This window comes from Ursus americanus, chromosome 24 (genome assembly GCF_024610735.1).
Source record: "Ursus americanus isolate L20-20 chromosome 24, mUrsAme1.1.p, whole genome shotgun sequence".
Taxonomy (NCBI): domain Eukaryota; kingdom Metazoa; phylum Chordata; class Mammalia; order Carnivora; family Ursidae; genus Ursus; species Ursus americanus.
Window position 1 is genome coordinate 35,510,767 of NC_142150.1, and position 21,740 is coordinate 35,532,506.

The 21,740-nt window shown below is 44.2% G+C and overlaps 1 protein-coding gene and 1 pseudogene across 1 annotated transcript; one reads left to right on the forward strand and one right to left on the reverse strand.

Moving 5' to 3' along the window:
- Positions 1-4,137: 4,137 nt before the first annotated feature.
- OR5B21 (olfactory receptor family 5 subfamily B member 21) lies at positions 4,138-5,091 on the reverse strand. Its single transcript, XM_045786516.2, has one exon. The coding sequence runs from the start codon at positions 5,086-5,088 to the stop codon at positions 4,138-4,140; it is 951 nt and encodes a 316-aa protein (XP_045642472.2). The 5' UTR covers positions 5,089-5,091.
- An 11,568-nt stretch (positions 5,092-16,659) lies between these two features.
- On the forward strand, positions 16,660-17,330 carry LOC123784982 (mitochondrial calcium uniporter regulator 1 pseudogene; annotated as a pseudogene).
- The last annotated feature ends 4,410 nt before the right edge of the window (positions 17,331-21,740 follow it).

Below are 21,740 nucleotides of genomic sequence, written 5' to 3' on the forward strand. Positions count from 1 at the left end.
CTCTGCCAACAGAAGCTCCTGCCAGGTGCAATCCCATCTTCATTCCTGGGTGCAGGTGGGTCCCTGTTGGTCAGACACTCCCCATTCAGCTCTGCTAATAATTTCATTGTCAGTAGCAATACTATCACCAGCGAGAGGGTAGCAACTTTAAAAGTGTTTTCCTGTCCATTATCTCCTTTGACCCTACAGCATCCTTGAGGAAGGTGATGAGGAGGAAGTTGGCTCAGAGATAAGTGACTTCTGCCAGTCTCACAGTGAGTAAGTGGTAGGGTTTTGACTAGAAGCTAAGTCTCCTCTGTTGGAAGTCTGGGCTCTTTCTACAGCATCCCTTCAGAGCTTGGCTCAGTCTCCACTTCTTCCAAGGAGGTTTCCCTGCCCACAGGATTCTGTCTCATCTCTGAAGAGTTCTAATTATTATTTTCCATACTGCTCACTTGACCATGACTACAAATGCCTCAAATTGCCATCCATCTGGAAGCGTGTGCCTTGTTTTACTGCCGTGTTTGCAAGCTGTTTCTGAAGCAAGAATGGCATTGACTATGGCCTGGCTCCTTCACAGACCTCACGCCATGCCGTCCTTGCAGCTTGTGCTCAGTGCCCAGTAAACATTGGCTGAGGTTTGCTCTCTCTGTGGGCTGCAGACCCAACTCCCACTCTCAAGGCTGAACACAAACGGGCTCTGATCCATTCATGTTCCATAGCATCCAGGAAGAAGTCCTGCTGACAAAGTCATTGAATACTGAGTCATTAATCTCAAAGTTGCATTGCATCAGTCACCATATATGCGGGAGGATTTGCTCTGTCGGAGGAGGAATTATATCTTATAGTCTTATATTTGTATTCTCCACAGTGCCTTTCCACACTGCAGGGACTTACCATGAAAGACTGTCTGTAAATGATTTATACAAGAAATAAGTCCTCTGTTGAAACTTACTAAAATATAAGGCTACTTGTTCTTTCTCAGAGAATTGGGCCGGGGAGGCAAGACTAATGTTCAAATCTCGGCTCCTCTTGTTAATAGTAGGCAGGTAAGCTGACGTCTCAAAGCTCTGGTTTCCTTGCTTGCAAAACTGAAGCACAAAAATCTTCCTTGTGGTGAACAATGAAAGTAAACACGTCAAAATGTCTTTTAACACATCGAGAGCTTTAGACAATGTAAAGGATGACTAAGATTCTAACAAGACTTGGTTCTCTGTGTGTTGAAGCAAGTTACACTGTGGGGATCAGGGTTGTCGACTGTAAAATGAGAGGGTTGGTCGAGATTATTTTTAAAGGCTCTTTGAAGGCTAAAGAGTTAGGACTCTGTAATGTTAGCTTCAATTGTCAAAGACTCCTAATATTTTCGTTTTCCTTTCCTCATGCATAAAGCTAAACAAATCATCTAATGCACAAAGGGAGCCTCGTATTTAGAATAATTCAATCATGAATCCTTTTTTCAAAGGGGTAATCTATCCTGATATAAATAATTGTCCTGATGGATGTGTTTTCATTCTCTTTTTGGCCATTCCAGGAAGGAAGTCTTCCCGTGCCGTCACTCTCCCGAGCCACGAGCCTTACTCACTGCCTCCCATTCATCAGGCCATCCCCGCAGGGAGAGGGTGGGTATTGTTAATAACCAAATGGGCATTTGACATATTCCCCATGTAGAAGTGAAAAGCTCCCCACAGGAATGTGGATTCTGAAAATTAATGTCTTGCTGGCGACCAGCCGTCTCCTTCTGAACAGCTTCTGTAAATGAATACTCATGTAATATCAGCTTGAAATGTGTCTGATGCAGAACCGGGAGCTTGGAAGAAAGGAAGTTAAGCAATGGATAGAAATAAGAATTTGGACGGGGATGGGGTGGAGAGAGGGAGGGCGTTCAGAAGCCAAAAGTGGGGAGCACAAGGACAGCCAAGTGAGAGCCAGCACAAGCGTCTTTGCTGTATTGGATACACATTCGTTATGCCGGGCGCATTCAAATACTTTATTTTGTCGTTTTCACAGTTCAACCTTGATGTTGAGGTCAAAGAGATTAAATGGCTTTCTTGAGGTCATACACCTGATAAGAAGAGAAAGGATTTTCATCCCGCTCTTGACACCAGAACTAATACTCTCTTATACCCATTGGCAGTCAATTGTCACACTAGTTGGGGAGGGCTTCAACAGGAAGGGGAAATATAAAGGCATCAGGCCTTTAACTCTTAGAAGAGCCGCACATGTTTCTGCCGGGCTGGGGTGTGGAGGCACAAAGAGACACACCCAGAAATACACCGTACTAAGTACAGTAACAGCTATGACACACAAACTGTAAAATCTGATTTTTCATAGGGACCTAATGGCTTAGGTAAGGTGAGGAAAGTTCTCGCTTGGGCTGAGGATAGAAAGGAATTGAGAAGAAAAGAAAGGGGAAGAAGAGGAGAAGGGAAAGGGGGAAGTGGAAGAGGAGGAACAGAAAAGAAAGAAGTCAATTACATGGATTGAGTAGGAAAAGAAGCTGAGCTCAGACCAAAATGTCCTCCCTGCTGGGATAGCTGCTCCCAGACTCGCTTCCAAGTCTGGGCACCCACGAGCTCTGTGACTTCTGTAAGTCCCTGAAGGGCTCCCATGTGAAGTGGATGCCAGCCTCTAACGACTATTCTTCTGTGTGTGTGACTCAGGAGGCCAGGCTACTAGGGGTGGTGGCAGGAGGTCCAGGTAGTCAAGGCCTCGGATCCAGGAGAAGCTCCCCGTCTCGCTAGGTGGCAGTGGCCATGTACCAGAGGAAGCTTCTCCCGTAGGTCAGCCTCCCTTCCCAAACTCCCTCTTTGCTCTTCTCTCCCCAAGCCCCATGATCCACTCCCCAGACAGAGGCTGCCCTGTGCCTAATGAGTTTGGTTTTCGCATTTAAAATATAAATTCTTGTTTTGTTGTCTTTGAGCTTGATATCATGAAATATGTAGTGACTTAGACTAATTGTGGCTACAAACACCACCAACCCGTTGAGGTGTGAGAAGTAAAATTAATCACCACCACCCGCCCCGCCACACACACACACACACACACACACACACACACACACACACATTCGCAGATACCATCCAGCACACGAAACAAGACTGGAAGGTGGACGTGGGCTGTGCGTCATTGTGCCGTTCCTGTTCAGGAAGTCAATTTTTATAGACTTTCTTATTCTTGCAGCATCTAATTACAGAACATCGCAATGCAACAGGGATCCAGAGGTGAACTGAATTATTGAAAAAACAGAAGCCAAGAGGGCACAGAAAGCTATTATGTGTACTCATAATAGATTCACCAAACTCAAGGGTGCTAAGAAATGCAAGCATTTAATTCAGAAGACAAATATCCCCTTTCATAGCCCATGGAAAAAATGCTTTTCCCCCCAAACCTTCCGCAAGCTTTGGTAATTATGTTAGACAAAGGCCAAAAGCGTGGAACAGAGTGCAAGCTCTCTAAAGAAAGATATGTTTATTTGGGTTAAAGTTTAAACAGTTTATCCACTGAAACTGTTCCATACAAAGGTGGCTTATTGTTTTCTACCCAAGTTGTCCCAACACATTAACAGAAGGAGCTGGAAAATACAAAGGTATTCAACCAATGGGTGAGCAGGAATGTGGGTGGGGGTTTGGAAGGATTGAAGGCTGGCTCATCTGACTCTGGGTCCAGTGTCCTGTCCTTTGAGGTAAAACCTTCTAGAGGCATTATTAAAAATATTAAAACATCTTTTGTCTGCATTAGAAATTTTAACTTTCAAACACATGGACTAAAGATGGGAAGCATAATGCTGTGTTGTGCATTTCAACTGATAAGTATTATACAATGACGATGTGATCCTTACACAAATTTTAATAGTGAGTGGAAATTTCTTAAAATTAAAAATAGGGAGGGGAAATTCAGTGGATTCAGTTTATGCTTTGATCTTCTGCTTTGAATCATATCAAGAAACTAGTGCAAGAAGGGTTTAAAGGTCCAATGTTGTTGTTCACTAAATATAAGATTATCTCCCTGAGCGAGACATTTCCAAGTGCTTCTTTCATAATTTCTCCAAGTAGCAGAAGTAACCACTGTTCTTGGAGAAGAAAGCTCTGAAATTTGCCAAACCTCGGAAGTCGCGATGGCATCGAGATCTGGGGGGAGGTTTATCCCTCAGTTACCCGCCTACTTCCGACGCACACTTCCAGATTGGGGATAAAGTTTGTTGAGGACTTTCCAGAGAGCATTTTTTACTTCTTTGTTTCTGAGGCTATAGATCAAGGGGTTCAGCATGGGAATCACCACCGAGTAAAACACAGAAGCAATTTTGTCGGTGTCCATGGACTGGCTGGAGCTGGGCTGTAGGTACATGAAGATGATAGTCCCATAGAAGATGGTTACAGCAGTGAGGTGGGAGGCACAGGTGGAGAAGGCTTTCTTCCGTCCTTCAGCAGAACGCATCCTTTGAATGGCGATGCATATGGAGAGGTAAGAGATGAGGACGACCAGGAGGGTGAAGAAGACATTGAAGCCCACGACATAGAAGACAGCCAAGTTGCTGATGCGTGTGTCGGAACATGAGAGAGCCAAGAGTGGAGGACTGTCGCAGAAAAAATGATTAATCTCATGAGAAGCGCAGAACGAGAGTCTAAAGGTGTTCGCAGTGTGAATGGAAGCATTGAGGAAGCCACAGACGTAGGAGCCAACAGTCAGGAGGGCACACACACCTGCTGTCATGGTGGTGGTGTAATGAAGAGGCCGGCATATGGCTGCATGGCGGTCATAGGCCATGGAGGCCAGGAGGTAGCACTCGACAGTGGCAAAACCCACAAAGAAGAAGAACTGGGCAGCACAGCCGTTGTAGGAGATGACTTTGTTCCCTGAGTGCAGGGTGGCCACTGTCTTAGGGGCTACCGCTGATGAGTAACCCAGGTCTACGAAGGAGAGGTTACCGAGGAAGAAATACATTGGAGTGTGGAGATGGGGGTCTGAGCAGATGATCACCATCATCCCCCCATTCCCAACCAGAGTGATGAGGTAGATGAACAAAAATACCAGGAGGAGGAGGACCTGAAGATTGGGGTCATCTGTTAATCCCAGGAGGATAAACTCTGTGGCTTCCGTGCTATTCTTCATTGAGGTCAACTTGAATTTCGTCTGGTGATTAAAGAAGAGTCAGTGAAAGAAAGTGTAGGAGGGATTACGGGATGGTATGAAAATAGCAAACCAGTATGTGTCGACAGTGTGTTAGGCACATGCAAGACCCTTCCATTATATCAGAGCACTGAATCCTACGAGGGAGGTGCTACTATACCCATTTTACAGATGAGAAAGTTTAGGCTCGAGGAGCTTAATATTGACTAAAATTACCTAGTCAGTGGGGGTCGGAATCAAAGGTTACACTTTTATATTCCTGAATCCAAAGTCCCATACATTCAGAGTTTGAATTATCCTGCCTGTTTACATCGTATAAAATAAATTATGAAAATTCTAGTAGCATAGTTTTTAAAATTTTATTTATTCCATTTTTAAAAATCAAAAAGAGAGGGGTGCCTCAGTGACTCAGTCAGATAAGCATCTGACTCTTGGTTTTGGCCCAGGTCATGATCTCAGGGTTCTGGGATTGAGTCAAATCCTGTGGTTGGGCTCCCCAGCTCAGAGGGGAGTCTGCCTTCCCTCTTCCTCTCCCTCTGCCCCTACCCCCTCCTGCACACACACTCTCTCTCTAAAATAAATAAATAAAAATCTTTTTTTAAAAAATCAAAAAGAGAATAGTAAGAAGTAAAAAGTAGAATTCCCTTATTTCTTGTCTTCTTATTCCATTTCCAAGAATATAGCCTCCAAGGAGATTTCCTAACATTTTCCATGCACATATAACTAAATGGTAGTAATCACAGAAGTCATAACAACAGCTCACTATATGCTAGGCTTTACTCATAGTTAACTCATTTAACTCTTTGGGTTTGATCCTGTTATTTTCCTCCCTTCACACAAGGAGAAACTGCATAATGATACCCCACTCCCTCAATTCCAGTTTTTCACCTTTATGGGCAGTGCTCCATGATAGAGCATTTTGCTCTCTTCCTTAGATTATTTCCAGTTGACAGTATATTTTATGCTTGCTCTCCTTTTTCTGGCTACTATCTGCTCTTGATATCTAGTAGCTTTTAGGTGGGACTGGAAAGCTATAATAATAATAATGATAACGATAATAATAATAATGATAGTAACTATTGTCCAAAGTCACATAACTAAGAAGTCCTGGAAGTGGAATGAAAACCTTGGTCTGTCTGAGGTATTAATCACAACCCTTAATGTCTTTGTGAGTTTATTCTTCAACAGCAATTCAATCGACTTTTATGTATTTATGTGCAGATATAGATGTCCTCACCTCCTATCAGAAATCAGAAATCTTTATTATTAACTCAGGAAACAACAGATGTTAGTGAGGATGTGGAGAAAGGGGAACCCTCTTACACTACTAGTGGGAATGCAAACTGGTAGAGTCACTCTGGAAAACAGTACAGAGGTTCCTCAAAAAGTTAAAAATAGAGCTACCCTCTGACCCAGCAATTGCACTACTAGGTATTTATCCAAAAGATACAAAAATAATGATTCAAAGGGACACACACACCCCACCCCAATGTTTACAGCAGCAATGTCCACAAGAGCCAAACTATGGAAAGAGTCTCGATGTCCACTGACAGATGAATGGATAAAGATGTGGTGTATATATACAATGGAATATTATGCAACCATCAAAAGGAATGAAATATTGCCATTTGCAATGATGTGGATGGAACTAGAGGGTAATATGTTAAAGTAAAATAAGTCAGAGAAAGACTAATATCGTATGATTTCATTCATATGTGGAAAGAAACAAAACAGGTGAACATAGGGGACGAGAAGGAAAAATAAAATAAGATAAAAACAGAGAGGGAGGCAAAGCATTAGGGACTCTTAACTCTAGGGAACAAACAGGGTTGCTGGAGAGGAGGTGGGTGGGGGATGGGCTAAATGGGTGATGGGCACTAAGCAGGGCACTTGCGATGAGCACGGGGTGTTGTATGTAAGTGACGAATCACTAGATTCTACTCCTGACACGTACGACACTATGTGTTAACTATCTTTGTGATTGATGCCGGTTACTGTTCAGTCCTCCCTTCTCTGCTCTCTCAAAGCACTTTAGTCCAGCTTGATTACCACACAATTAGCTGGGCAACCACCCAGCTCCATAACTAGCTCTGAGCCTCTTGGGACCTTTGTCTTCACCGGCTCTGGCCCACCCAGCCTACTGTGGCCCCTTGGCACACATAGATAAATACTTGATGAATGGAACAGAACATCAACAGCAATGTGTTTAAACATTTTTCATGCTACCTAACTCCACAACAAATGGCTTATTGTTCTCTCGTCTAGCTCACCCATGCCTCCTGCCAAAATATTAGCTTAGATTTGTGGTATGAAAAATATTCAGAAACAACAGTGTGAATGGAGCCAGCAGACCTGGGGAAGGGCTTGTGTCCCCATTCGAGTGCTTGGTCTCTCTTGCTGTTGTTTTCCCTCGGCCTGAGGCAATTCCGGGCTTTTCCTGTCCCTGGAAGCAGAGCACGGGGAGGGCTCAGACAAGGGACACTGAGAAAGTGTGGAGGAAGGACAGGAAGGGACAAACAGGGATAAGAAGGGGAAAATGCCTCAGCTTTGCTTGACCTTGGCTTACCTTGGAAAGCAGCTGCGATCTCCAGATTAAGGAGCCTTTTTTTTTTTTTTTTTTAGTATAGTTAATACACCACGTAACGTTAGTTTCAGGTAAACGCCATAGCGATTCAACAATTCTATACAATACGCTATGCTCACCACTAGGAGCCTTTCTTACAGCACCAAACAAGGAGATTGCCAAACCTGTCCTGTCTGGGTGAGGGCTACACACCCCAGTGCTGTGCGCGGGTCACAAGGACGGGCTCAGCCAGCCTGTGAAACGCTACTGGACAGGAACCAGCATCACCACCCCACTCCTTGTTTTCCAGTGTTTCCCCTTTACAATGTTCCAGTGAATACCCCTGCACATGACTCCTCCTTCTTTTCTTTTTCCTTAGGATAAATCCTACGATTGTATATTTTTGATCCGCTCTTGCTTATTGATAGATTCCCATCCCATAATGTCCCAACTAACTTTCCAAACTGTAGCGCTTTCCATTACGTTGATCCAGTCCTTTGATTTTTTTTTCCTTTTGACTTTTGGCATGTGCTTGTTCTCTATAATTTCGCCATTACAATATCTTATCATCTGGGATAGGCAATTTCTTGATCTTACATATTAAACCCTGAGGTATGTGGTACCCCTTGAGATCACATAATTACTAAGTTGCAATACCTATGCAAGGCCCCAAGGCAGGATTTCTCAACCTGCCTGTTACTGACCTTATGGGCTGAACAGGTCTTTGGTTGCAGGTGAAAGAAGGGGGTAGGGGTGGGGGGCTGTCCTATGAAGTGTAGGATGTTGAGCAATATCTCTGGCCTCCGCCCACCAGTTGTGACAACCAACAATGCCTCCAGACAGTCCCAAATGCTTCAAATGTTCCCGGGGGCGGGGGCATTGTCCCCAGTTGAGAACCACACTTCTAGAGTTTATAAAACTCTATTTGTGTTCAGTTGTTCTACATTTAATCACAATTCCATGAGTCACATATACTATACATCTTACAGCACACGCACACACACATAAAAACACCTATATTCATGTACAAATACATACATGAAGAAACTAAGACTTAATGAGATAAAGCGGCTAGGTCAAGGTTTGGAGCTCCAGCCAAATATCACCGCTCATTGGTGGAGGGAGACCAGGAAGGGAAAACCACTTATTACGCACTGTGATCCTTTGACTAACAAGAACTTCACCCTCCTAGCTCACAAACCAACCTCTTCCACAACCCAAGAGAGGATAAACAACCTGGAAAAACTCCAAGAATGAAAGGCCGCTGACAGCATGGATTCTGAATTCTATTCCAAAGCACCTTCTCAAAACATGTGCTTGATCAATTTCCTTGGTCAGAACTGACCACTCGATTATATTCACCTAAGCTGTAGTTATCACATACTCCCTCTACTGAACTGCCCCAGACAGACATCTTCATATGTTAGCAATTAATATGCAAGGCATTTTCTATGTTCTCATGATGGACAACCCTTTCCATTATGCATTGCAGTCACTGTTGATTAATGTGTCTGGACCCAGAGCAGCAAAGAAAAATCTGGAGGCTTCTTTTCCCCAGCGCCATCCCTGAAGGGTTTCAAGGCCAGAACCCAAACCGCATGGTGCTCCTGCCATGGTATTTCTCTTACCCAAGTCCTCAAAAGGCCTAAAAGAAATGTCGGAAGGAACCTTGAAAGAATAAAGACGTTTTTAAATATTTGAAGATAATATGGGATAGACGACTTTCTTTAAGAAATAAGAAATAAAAGAGTGTGTTGAAACCTGAAAAACATTAAAACTTGAGGAATTTTAGAAGCTTAAACCACCAAGATAGAGAGTCTGGAAATAAAAGTTTCATCCAGTTGTTTCTAAAGGGGTTTGAAGACTCAGCCCTGGGCATCACATCCATTTTGGGGAGTTCCAAAGAAGGTTCTCAATGGAAAAGGACTGGACTGAATTTCACGAAGAAAGAGACAAGGTCTGTCACTGTTTTGCACATCGTTATTCACCGTCTACACTGGCACCAGGCACACGCTACGCTCTTCTATATTTGTTGAATGAATGGATGAGTGAATGGACTAGAAGCTCAACAGTTGAGTTAGAATAATAGTTTTAACATTTACTAGCTGGGCAACTGTAGGCAAGTCAATTTCCCTCTACCAATAGAGGATTCAGTAAGATAAAATATGGAAAAATCCAGCCACTCTGTGGTCTTTGGTAGGTGTTCAGTACAAACAAATTTCTTTCTTTTTCTGTTAACTGTTGATCAATCGACAAACATGGCTTCTGGGTTTTATTAACACCGACTGGTACTGGTATCAGTATTCTATCTGGCCATGACTATGTCCGTTTCTGTTTAAGACAAGGTGTGCCATGGGGCGCCTGGGTGGCACAGCAGTTAAGCGTCTGCCTTCAGCTCAGGGTGTGATCCTGGCGTTATGGGATCGAGCCCCACATCAGGCTCCTCCATTATGAGCCTGCTTCTTCCTCTCCCACTTCCCCTGCTTGTGTTCCCTCTCTTGCTGGCTGTCTCTATCTCTGTCAGATAAATAAATAAAATCTTTAAAAAAAAAAAAAAAGACAAGGTGTGCCAAATAGCTAAATTGTGGAAGGAGTCGAGATGCCCTTAAACAGAAGACTGGATTAAGAAGATGTGGTCCATATATACAACGGAATATTACTCAGCCATCAGAAAGAACGATTACCCAACATTTGCAGCAACACGGACGGGACTGGAGGAGATAATGCTAAGTGAAATAAGTCAAGCAGAGAAAGACAATTATCGTATGGTTTCACTCATTTATGGAACATAAGAAATAGCAGGGAGATCGGTAGGAGAAGGAAGGGAAGAATGAAGGGGGGGTAAACAGAAGGGAGAATGAACCATGAGAGACTGTGGACTCTGGGAAACAAACTGAGGGCTTCAAAGTTGAGGGGGGTGGTGAACGGGATAGGCCTGTGATGGGTATGAATGAGGGCACGTATTGCATGGTGCACTGGGTGTTATACGCCAATAATGAATCATGGAACATTACATCAAAAACTAAGGATATACTGTATGGTGACTAACATAACATAATAAAAAATTATTATAAAAAAAAAAAAGACAAGGTGAGCCAAAATTACCTATGGGAGGCTCACTCCGTCTCCATGTTTTATGAGCTGTGGCAGAGGAGAATGAAGAAAATAGAATTGAGTCATTTTTAATACCTACTTCTGAACCCCCTTCTCCTAGACAAACCCGTTATTTTCACCCACCTGTGAAGAATGCTGCTTTAGAAAAGGTCAGGGAAAACATACCTGGTTCCTGGGGAATTATGAGATCTCAGTTCAGAACTAACCGCCTTCAAGCACCAGACTTTTTGAATCTGAAAAAGGAAAGCAAAGCTGTTTAGTCTCTGAGAACCTCAGATTTCAAATAGTAGAAGATTTCCTCAGGCTATGTGCTAAAAATGTAAAGGCAGTTGGGCTGGGTTTACAGTTTATTTCAGAGCCCAAGCGAATATAGCAAACTGTGAGGGGGCCGGGGCCAACCAGGAGCTGGCCGCCAGGCAGATGTGGGATCCTCTGGAGAGACGTTCCCCCAAGGTCCCAACCCCAACCCAGGGCTCAGGCAAACAAGCCATCAAAACGCCACTTTCCTGAGGGAATGAAACAGTGGCGTGATGCGGAAGAGCCTTCAGGCCCCAGGGGGGCCCTAGTTCTTCAAGCACAGGCGAAAATTATTGATCTCAAGTTCCATCAAAAATATCTTCAAAGGAGCTGGACAGTCCAACTGTCCTTCCTCAGCCCACAGATTTCTTGTGGGTACTGGGATTTGGCTCTTTCTCTGAGACTAAATGGGGAGAACTTTTTTTTTTTAAGATTTTATTTATTTATTTGACAGAGATAGAGACAGCCAGCGAGAGAGGGAACACAAGCAGGGGGAGTGGGAGAGGAAGAAGCAGGCTCCCAGTGGAGGAGCCTGATGTGGGGCTCGATCCCATAACGCCGGGATCACGCCCTGAGCCGAAGGCAGACGCCCTAACCGCTGTGCCACCCAGGCGCCTAAATGGGGAGAACTTTTTCAATGCCAAATGTAGATGATAAACTTCAGAATCTCCACGTTACCTCAGCTCGGCTCGGACTGAAGAGCTCCAAGTTCCGAGGAGCTCTGTGGATCAAAACAGTTGCAGGAAGTTTTTCTTCCCCAACCAATCTGGTTTTCAATGGGCGCTAACGTGGAGCTGACAGGAAGCGGATTCTATTTCAGCCCCTCCTGAATTGTCAGATAGTAGGTGCTTCCTCTGGGTCCGGCCCTCGTTACCTACATGTGGTAGTCCACTTAAAGTTCGCACAACTCTACAAGAAATGCATTTCCTTTCCAATTTCACAGGTATGAAAACTTCAGTATATACCTGCGGCCCAGGTCTTGTTTTCGAATAATGTTTTCCAAGAGAAGGAACAAGGGCTCCTTGGAGAAATGACTGGTTTTAGAACCAGAATATACCAGACAAACCCGGGGCCCCTTGTGGTTCCAGCGAGGACAAGCTCAAGGCTGTCTGACTCAGAGTCCATGTACTTTTACACTTTTTGCTGTACAGCTCCTGTGGGAGTCACTGTGGAAGAGCGGGGATGCTCTCAGAATCCAGAAAAGCGTCCTATTTCTCATAGGGTCGCACAAATGCCTGTTCCCGTCAAGTTGGCTACACCAGCGAAACTTATTTACTTTTTTCTTCATGAAAAAATGTTCATGGAAAAATTTCCTGTTAGAACAAATTGAAAAAAAAATTTTTTTTTTATAAAAAAAAAAAAAGAAATAAGAAATGGCCAAATAGGTGACAAGTTAGGTCAAATGAGACCAAGGAGTTTTTGTGCCGCTCTTGGAATTTTGTAGCCTCTAATCCCCTGACCCACACATCCAACTCTGAAGACTCGATTCCTCCCTATTATTTTATTTGATCAATACAGCAACCAAGGGGAAAATAGAGAGAGAAAGAGGGAGAGATGAAGAAAGTGAAGAGAGAAGAAGAGCAAGAAGGAGGAAGAGGAGGAGAAGGAGGGTGAGAGGGGGGAGAAGGGGGAGAAAGGGAGGAAGAGGAGGAAGAGGGGAAAGAGGGGGAAGAAGGGGAAGAGGGGGAAGGAGAGGAAGAAGAGGAAAGAGGAGAAGGAAAAGAAGAAGGAGGGGAAGGAAGGGGAAAGGGAGGAGGAGGAGAAGAAGAAGAGGAGGAAGAAGAGAAAGAGGGAGAGGAAAGGAAGGAGAAGAAGAAAAGGAAGAGAAGGGGAGAGAAGACAGAAGGGCGGAGGAGGAAAGCAGAGAAAACTTCACTTCTGGACCAATATTAACAACTGAGATAATCTAGCCAAAACACCTGGCTCTATAAAATATTTTAATACTCTCCTTTATCAGTGTTTAATATTTTAAAAATTACACAGCTGAAAAGGAAGACTATTATCATGATGGAGTGGAATGGTCCTGGGTAGTGGTGAGTGAGAGCCCTGCTTACCGAATGGATACCTCAGATACATGGTCACTTTGAGCCTCATCAGTTTCTCACGGCACTGACTGTGTCTTCTTCATTTTCCCTCTGAAACACCCTTGAGTCCCCCAGGGAATATGTCTGCTTTGACTTCTCTGCCTCCTTCAGCAGTTATTCCCCTCACAAGATTAAATAGTGGCTTCACATCCAAATAGTTATACCTTGGGATTTCAGAAAAATGAAGGGCAAGAAAGGGGCCAATCTGACTTGGGGGCTAGCTAGTTCAAGCCCAGCCAGCCTCGTCTCCCATCCATCTCTGAGTTAATGCCGCCACCTTGCGGCCATTTCATTTCTTCCGTGTGATGAGCCGTTTCCAGGGGTGCTGGCTGGGAAGGAGGGCTGGTCTTCATTAAGTTAGAGTCAGGAAGCTGCTAGTCTGTCTAAAAAGTTAATTTCATGGACACAGTGCATGTCAGCACATTTTATGAACTAAGAGATCACTGGGTGTATGGCACACAAAACACCAAAGCCCAGAGGGGACAAGCACAGCCCCCCCAGGCACCTGCGTGGGTTCAAATCCCAGCTCTCCCCACTAATGCCTGGAAGGCTCATAAAGTCCGTTAGCCTCTCCATTCCTGGATTTCTCATTACAGGGTTGTTGTGAGAATTAATTAAGTTAATGGATGCAAAGTACTCGGAATACTAAGCACCGTATAAATGTGTGTTATTTTGTAAATATCTAATTTTCTCCAGGAGTAAACAGACTCATAGAGGTGACGTGATCTGCCTAAAGCCAGGCCGCTGATCAGCAGCGTAATGGAAACCCAGGGCTCTAAAACTCCTGGCTTATGTCTATCCACTGACTCCCCAGAATTTCCTGAGCTTCTGTCGACTCCGGAGCCCCACTCAGGTACCTGCATTCTCTGAGGGTGATATCTCTCCCCTCCTTTGTTGAGAGGAGGCCATCTGACGTTAGCTTCGCCTCAGCCACGTCTTGAATCCATCCTGCCTCCTTCCACCTTCCTATCTTAGAGCGTCTTTCCTCTTTTCTGGGGTGGTCCCCTCCATTCACATACTGTTGATCCTGCCTCAACTTACTTTTATGAGATCTCACTACAACAATTACTGCCCATTCTCTATGCCCTCGCTTCCTCACTCCTACCCCATTTGTCCACAAACATGGCTAAGCCAGCCATCCCTTCCCCCAAAACTCTCAAAAGGCTTTCTCCCACCCTAACAGACCCTTGTGCTACCCCAGGGCCTCTACCATCAAAATTTATGAAGGGTGGTTTCCCTCATCTGCCATTCTATCCTCCTTCCATTGTAGCTTCAACTACCCCTCTGCTTCCACAGAAACAATATTCTTATAGGTCACTCCAGAGCCGGCTTCACAGACACACATCCAGTGTAGTCATGCAGGGCCCTGTGTTAAGAAGGCCCCATTCTAGGGGTTTAATGCTCTGCAGTTCACATCGTCAAATTATTAATAATCTTATCTTCGATTCTGTGCTTTGTAACTAAAATCCAGTGGGACGATGGAGCTGAGCTTGGAACCTCCACTCAGGCATGGCCCTCCCCCACTGCCTCCCACTCTCTTCAGTCCACCATGTTCAAAACCATGATGGCGCTTGCTGCCAACAGGATAATATGCAGCCTCAGCCATCTGATGTTCAAAGCAAACTAGTCCCCACCAACCTTTTCAGCTTGACTTCTCTTCATAACCACGGTGCATTCTACCTTTTATCCTCACAAGCCCCAAAATGGCTACCACAAGCGTGTGGCCCAAAGGAGATCCACAGACAAGCTCCTTTCTCCACCTGCCACACCATGCACACTTCCCCCTTCGCCTTATTTCATGCTTTCCCCTCTGGTTGGAATGCTCAGTTTTATCTCTTTCACTTACAGGTTCAAATGAAAGCCGTCTCCACCGTCAAGTTTTTCTCTGGGGTTATGGAAAACCTGTGTGGCCTTCTATGTACAACACTTTCCCAAAGTGCCTTATAATATTTGGTTCTGAATATTTTCTGTCTCCTTTTGTTTCCTTTCTCAGAAGTTAATGCAGGTAGCCCCCAACTTAGGATGGCTCAATTCATGACTTTTCGACTTTATGATGGTGTGAAAGTGATACGCGTTCAGGTGAAAGCGATATGCATTCAGCTGAAAGCATACTTCGAATTTTCAATGGTCATTTTTTTTCCCGGGCTAGTGATATGTGGTACAATCCTCTCTCGGGATGCAGGGCTGGGGCAGCGAGCCGCAGCCCCCGTTAGCCCCGCCATCACAAGTGTCAACCACTGATACGCCCACAACCATTCTCTACCCACACAACTATCTGGTCACTCTCAGTACAGAATTTAATAAATTGCATGAGACAGGCAACACTTGGTTATAATGCAGGCCTTGCGTGAGATGCTTTTGCCCAGCTGGGGGCTAATGTCATTGTCTGAGCGCAGGCAAGGTAGGCTGGGCTAAGCAGGGATCGTCGGTAGGCTAGATGTACGACTTACATTTACAATATTTCCCACTTCAGTTGAGTTTATCCAGACGTAGCCCCATTGGAAGTCAAGAAAGATTTCTACTCTCTCTTCTGCCACCCCACATCCCTATGTCTTTCAAGACTGTGTTTTCAGGGAAGAAATTATCCTGCGTGGACAAGTTCATATTAGGACTGAACGTGTGACCATTCCTAGACTGTAAGCCCCTTGAGGAGAGAGACTGTGTCTTACGCCTCTTAGGCTACTTCCTGGAACCTGGAACAGTGCCTGTAGACGGTGGGGGCCTACTGAATTATATAAATGCCACTGGATTCTCTATTTAGTACATTGGATGAGGCACAGAGATCTAGGCACAGAAATGTCACCTGAGGAGCTCACGTATGAAAAATGTATTTGTCCTTAACTCACCAGACGTGGTAGTTTTAAAAAAGCACTGTGTGATTCTCGTTAAGAATAAAAATGGAAATGGGCACCTGGCTGGCTCCGTAGGTAGAGAGTACTTGACTCTTGATCTCAGTCACAAGTTCGAGCCCACGTTAGGCATGGAGCCTACTTAAAAAGGGGGCAGGGAAATAAAAATGGCAAATTACCTCTTTGTAAGTTGGTAAACCTTGAAGGTTTATTTGTTGGTGAAAAATAAAAAGGAACTGTTTAAACTGGTGCCTTGAAATACATCTCCCACCCTTGAAAAGGAAACCAACATCCGTCCTATCGCAGCGCGTTTCCATATATAAACACATAGAAGATGAACATTCCTCATTCCTAAGGCTAACACTCTCATCTGGGCTCTTGCCCCCACCTCATCTGTCTCCTGCAGAACGTGGTTTAATCAAATTTTCATCTTAAATCTTCATATTCATCTTAATCTTCACCTCAACCTCCAGCATCCTCATTGCTGTGACCCTCGTCCTCTCAGCACACAAACATCCAGAAAATACTTCTCCACTCAGCTTACTCTTAAAGCAACCTCTCTCACTCACCTTTCCTTTCCACAAAACATCTCAAAAGAGATGTTCGTGTTCATGGAATGAATGAATAAATGATCAAAATTCAAGGGATGGTGCACAAGGTAACAGAACGAGCGACCAGCAGAGTTGGATGGAAACCCACACCCGAAGGCAAGCCCCCCATCCCAAAGTTGTCCCAAGTGAACCATGACTTCTTGCGTTACCTCAAAGAAATTGGGATTTCCACACAACAAGCGGAAATCATTATATACTATATATACATTCGTCAAGACCATGGAGGCCAACAGGAATATCACTTCAAAGGTTGGTTACCAAGATGAAGCCGAGATCACTCTTCAGCAAATAATGTCTCGGGGTGCTAATGTGGAAAAGGGAGTAGTTGTTTTGGGGAAGAATGAACTTTCATCTTCAGAGCGGAAAGTGAGAAAATAAAATGGGAACGGCATCTGTTAAAAGAATTAGTGGATGAAGTAATTAAAATCTGAACAGAGAGTAAGTTTGACTTCAACTTAGAAAGAAGCAGAGTAAAAGAATTGTGTTCATTGAATGAAAGGAAGCTTCTGGAAGTGAAGACAGACATGGTGGTATTTCATGCCAAGCAAGATCCCACCCTCATCCAGACAGACAGGAAGATAGACCCTGTGGTTGCCAGCCTCAAAACCACACTCCAGTCACACAAGCTTGATAATATTAAATATTTAGCGGGTCTGTATTTACCTGCCTATTGGTGGCTCTGGGATTTTATCGCCTGTGGATATAATAAGGTGTCTATTTTTTTAAAAAGATCAAAAGTTGCCCATTGGTGAGTTTGGGATTAGCTAACAGAGTGGCATCACCAGAAAGCATGTAGAATTGTATCTTTGCCACTGTATTCTTTGAAGTAATGCTTTGGACTGATTTATGCCCCCATAAAATTCCTATGTCAAAGCCCTAATCTCCAATGTGTCTGTGTTTGGAGAAGGAGCCTTTAAAGAGGTAATTAAGGTTAAATGAAGTCAGAGCGTGGGGACCCAATGCAATAGGACTGGTGTCCTCACAAGAAGAGGAAGAGATACCAGGGAGGCACGTGGCCAAAGGGCCATGTGGGGACACAGTGAGAAGGTGACCATCTGAAAGCCAGAGAGAGAGGCCTCAGGAGAAACCAAAACTAGTGACCCCTTGAGCTTGGACTTCCCGCATCCAGAACTGTGAGAAAACATATTTCTATTGTTGAAGTCACCTCGTCTGATGTTTTGTCATGGTAGCCCCAGCAGACTGATCAAAGTACTGATGATAAGGATTTTCCTGGGTATTTCCCTTGAATTATGATTAGGCCACGGACAGGCAGTGAAAATCATAACACTGGACGGTTCCTGAACTTCCTCCCTGTGGCTCTGCTTCCTTAACCCAGGTTCGCTGTTTTCTATCTGTGGCGAGCAGCTAACTGGATGGATTCCCTGTGCCGTGGAAATCACTCACTTGCGAGCATTGCTTTGTCAATATGTTGCTGCAGAGGAAGATTATGGGCTCAAATTCAAGCTCTTCTAATCTCCCAGCATTTTCAATTCCATCAGCTTTCCTCCTGAGCCTTAAAAAAGATTTCTAAAATCACACAGAAACAACGAAAAGCCTGCGATGGTTTCACAGTCTCCATGGCAATACCAGAGAAGGAAGTGATGTTGACTTCACGTCGTTCTTGGACTCTTTTGTCAAAGCCTTTTATGTATGGTTTTGGGTGGTTTACAAAGCCCTTTTTCCACTTATTATCTTGCTTAATCCTCACGGCAGACCCGTGTGGGAGGTATTATTCCCTACATTTAGCCTATTATGAAACAGGTTTGGAGAAGATAAGTGGCTTAACCAAGGTTTACATAGTTTGCTAAGTGGAAGAATCAACATTTGAACTTTGATTTGTCTGGTGCCAAAGCTACCGTTCTTGATACTACAACCAAAAACGGCCCAGGCTACGGCAGTGGATCACTTTCCTGCCCTGGTGCCCTCACTTGTCTCCTGAAAATGTACCGGCCCTGCCATATTTCTGAGATGGGCTTTCCATCGTTGATGTAGAGCCTCAGTCTAAGAGCCAGTGTCCCAAGCAAAGACGAGGCAAACTTTGGTCTGGTTCTAGTGTTACCATAAAAATGGAGTGACCTCTTTCATGTAATTGATCATTTTTTTCCATAGGTAAACTGGAAATAATAATCCTTGCCCCCTCTCCTCCTCAATCCCCTCTACCACTTATTACACTAGATGAAATTCATTAAGCTTCCCAGACCTAGCAATATTTTAGAGCTCTGCAAACAAAGGTGTTCTTTCAAAGAATTATGATGATGAGTGAATGGAAGAACTTTCTAATGAGCTTACATGCTGACCCCTTCGTAACTTCCTCAACAGACGCTGTGAGTTCCCCGCCCATATCTGTTGGCATTGGCTGCTAGGTGCACACTGGTGGTCTTTGAAAGCTTTCAAGCACCTGGGACTTAGATGAAGGGCTTTCTTTGGCCACAGAAACAAGTCCAGCTTGCAAAGTGGGGCAGCCTAGAGGACGCAGAGGTGGGGTAGTGGCATTGGTTGACATCCCATGGGTCCCACAATAGATTCCAGAGATCTCGAGAACACTGAGCTCCACCTTCCCGCTCATAGCTCTCACCTGTTCATCAGTGCACACTGAACTGGCCTGCTTCCCTTTACTGTCTCATTTTCCCTTCTCTCCTACCTATATACCCAGAGATCCCCTCCTCAACAGATTATTGCACACAAGTCCCAGCCTTGGGGTCCACTTCTAGGAAAACCCAAACTCAGAGACACTCCAAAATAAGTAATAGCTACCCCTCGCAGTTTGTATAGGGGATTAAGTGAGTGACAGACAACCCACTCCCCCCATCCCCACTGCCTTTCTTTACCTCACAGAGAGCGTGTTGTAGGTCACCTTCTTCTTACCCATGTTTCTTCCCTTGCTGGAAGCTCTGGAAATTTCACCTTGCCTAACTCACAAGTTTCCTTACATACATATCCTATAATTTTCTCCCCTCCCACTTTCCCTGCCTTTCAAATTTTTCAGATTATTTTAGGAAAATGTCTCTCCTTCCATGCTCCTCACTTTACTTTTGAGCCTCTAATATTTCTTAACTCACGTCTGAAAATGCAAGAGCACCTGGAGAGAGAAAGTCATATTTTCCAAGTGTCATTGAACATAATGAAAATCACCACCGTCAACCTCCAAAGCACTGAAAAGTGTCCTAAGATCCTCTCTCAGAACCACTATAAATGTCTTCTTTCTCTTCCTCGACCTCTTGTAAACCCAATTTTTGTCAAGTACCAAACTTTCAGGATAAAGGGAAATCCAATTCTCTAAAACTTTTCTAAATTTTCTTCCTTTTTTTTGTTTGCAAGTAAAACAAGATTTTTCTAAAACTATTTTCCTTATGAATACACAGCATTACAGTAACATTAAAGCTGTAATCGTTTTCTCTGGGTGAGCACTAGATAAAGCAGCACATTAAACATGATTTCCAACATGTTTTTGCATAGAGAATGACAGCACCTTCTCCTCCCTTCTTCCTCTTAGAGATACTGATACACATTACTCAGCTTTACTAACAACTTGGACAGGAATAAGAAGTTTGTATGTTAAGTATACAGCTATCCACGGGATGCCTCAGACCTAAAATACAAAGTGTTTCCTTGTGCTCTCACGTAAGAAGCATTGGGGAGATCAGATATTTGTCTGGAAGTTTTGCATGTGACGTGCATTGTACATACAGTGCCACTGTTGGGTTTGTCCATTTATCCATTCTTTCACAAGACTTCGGTCTATAAAGGAGAGAATATGTCTGTTCTGCTTACACAATTCTTTGGCGACAGTATTCCAACTCAACTCAGTTTAGCAAAAAAGAGGATTTATTTGATCATATAACTTCCCAGTCTGGGGTTAAGGGGTCGATATGGTAGGATTGAGTGGCTCCAGAAAAGAAGGCATGGCTTATTTATTTATTTATTTTTAGAATTTACTTATTTATTTAAGAGAAAGAATGGGGCGGGGAGAGGGAGAGAGAATCCCAAGCAGACTCCCTGACTGAGCGTGGAGCCTGACTCGGGGCTCGATTTTACAACCCTGAGATCATGACCTGAGCCCAAATCCAGAGTCCGACGCTCAACCAGCTGAGCTATTCAGGTGCTCCAAGACATGGCCTCTTCATGACTCAGCAATTCTTTCCTCTATGCTGGCTTCTCTCTCTCAGGTAGACTCCCCATAAGTGACCATAAAGATATATCTCTGCAGCAATGGGTTTTTATTATGGTCACAGCTAGAATCTCAACCACATGCGAATACCTCTTTCCCAATAAACCCAGCAAAGGTCCTGGGGGAAATCTAGTTGGCTTTGCTTGGGTCAGGTGACTATTCTTGATCCAATCACCTTGCAGAAGAACAAAACACACACCGGTCAGGCCTGAGATGTGTGTCCGTCCCGGGAGCTAAGGGATGGACAGCCCCACCTAACCACCCGGGCCAAAGATGGGAGCAATGTGGTTCTCCCATTCAATTTCACATCCCCAATTACGTCCAGTCATAGGACATAACTTAGGTTTAATTAAGTTGACATACTTTAAGTCAAGTTCAAAGGAAGTAAAGTCCTCTTTGAGCTCTTGGTCTGCTCATGCTGAGCTATAGGAGTTCTTCCACCAGCACCTGTGACCTGAGACATCTTCTCAGTGGAACTGGAGAAGTTATCCCGGGCCAAAGGGTTCCTGCTAGAATACAGTCTTTGTTGAGATGTGGTGACATTCAAAAATAGGAGGGAAGAAGAGTCGCTCAGCAGGATGCCAGCAGGTCTGTTCAACTGTCCAGAATCCACGATCCATGAACCTAAATGCAGTTAGGACATATCTTCCCACAGAAAATTAATTTAGCTACCATGCGTTTGCCATATCCAGGAAGGAGAAAGCTCTTACATAAACTGTCTCATTACTTACAGAATAAATTTGAGACATTGCTGCCTCCTGGCAAAGTTATAAATTTGCAACAAGCACAACTAAGCCCCAGCTATCTGAGATTTCTTTCTTTCTCATCCAGTGGATCCCAGCATATTTCCATCTCTCCTTTGAGCTCTGGGTTCTCAGCACCTAGGTGCTGCCCTAATAGTGAGTTCCACCTGGTAACACAGCCTCCACAGTATTTAGGGGGTAGGTG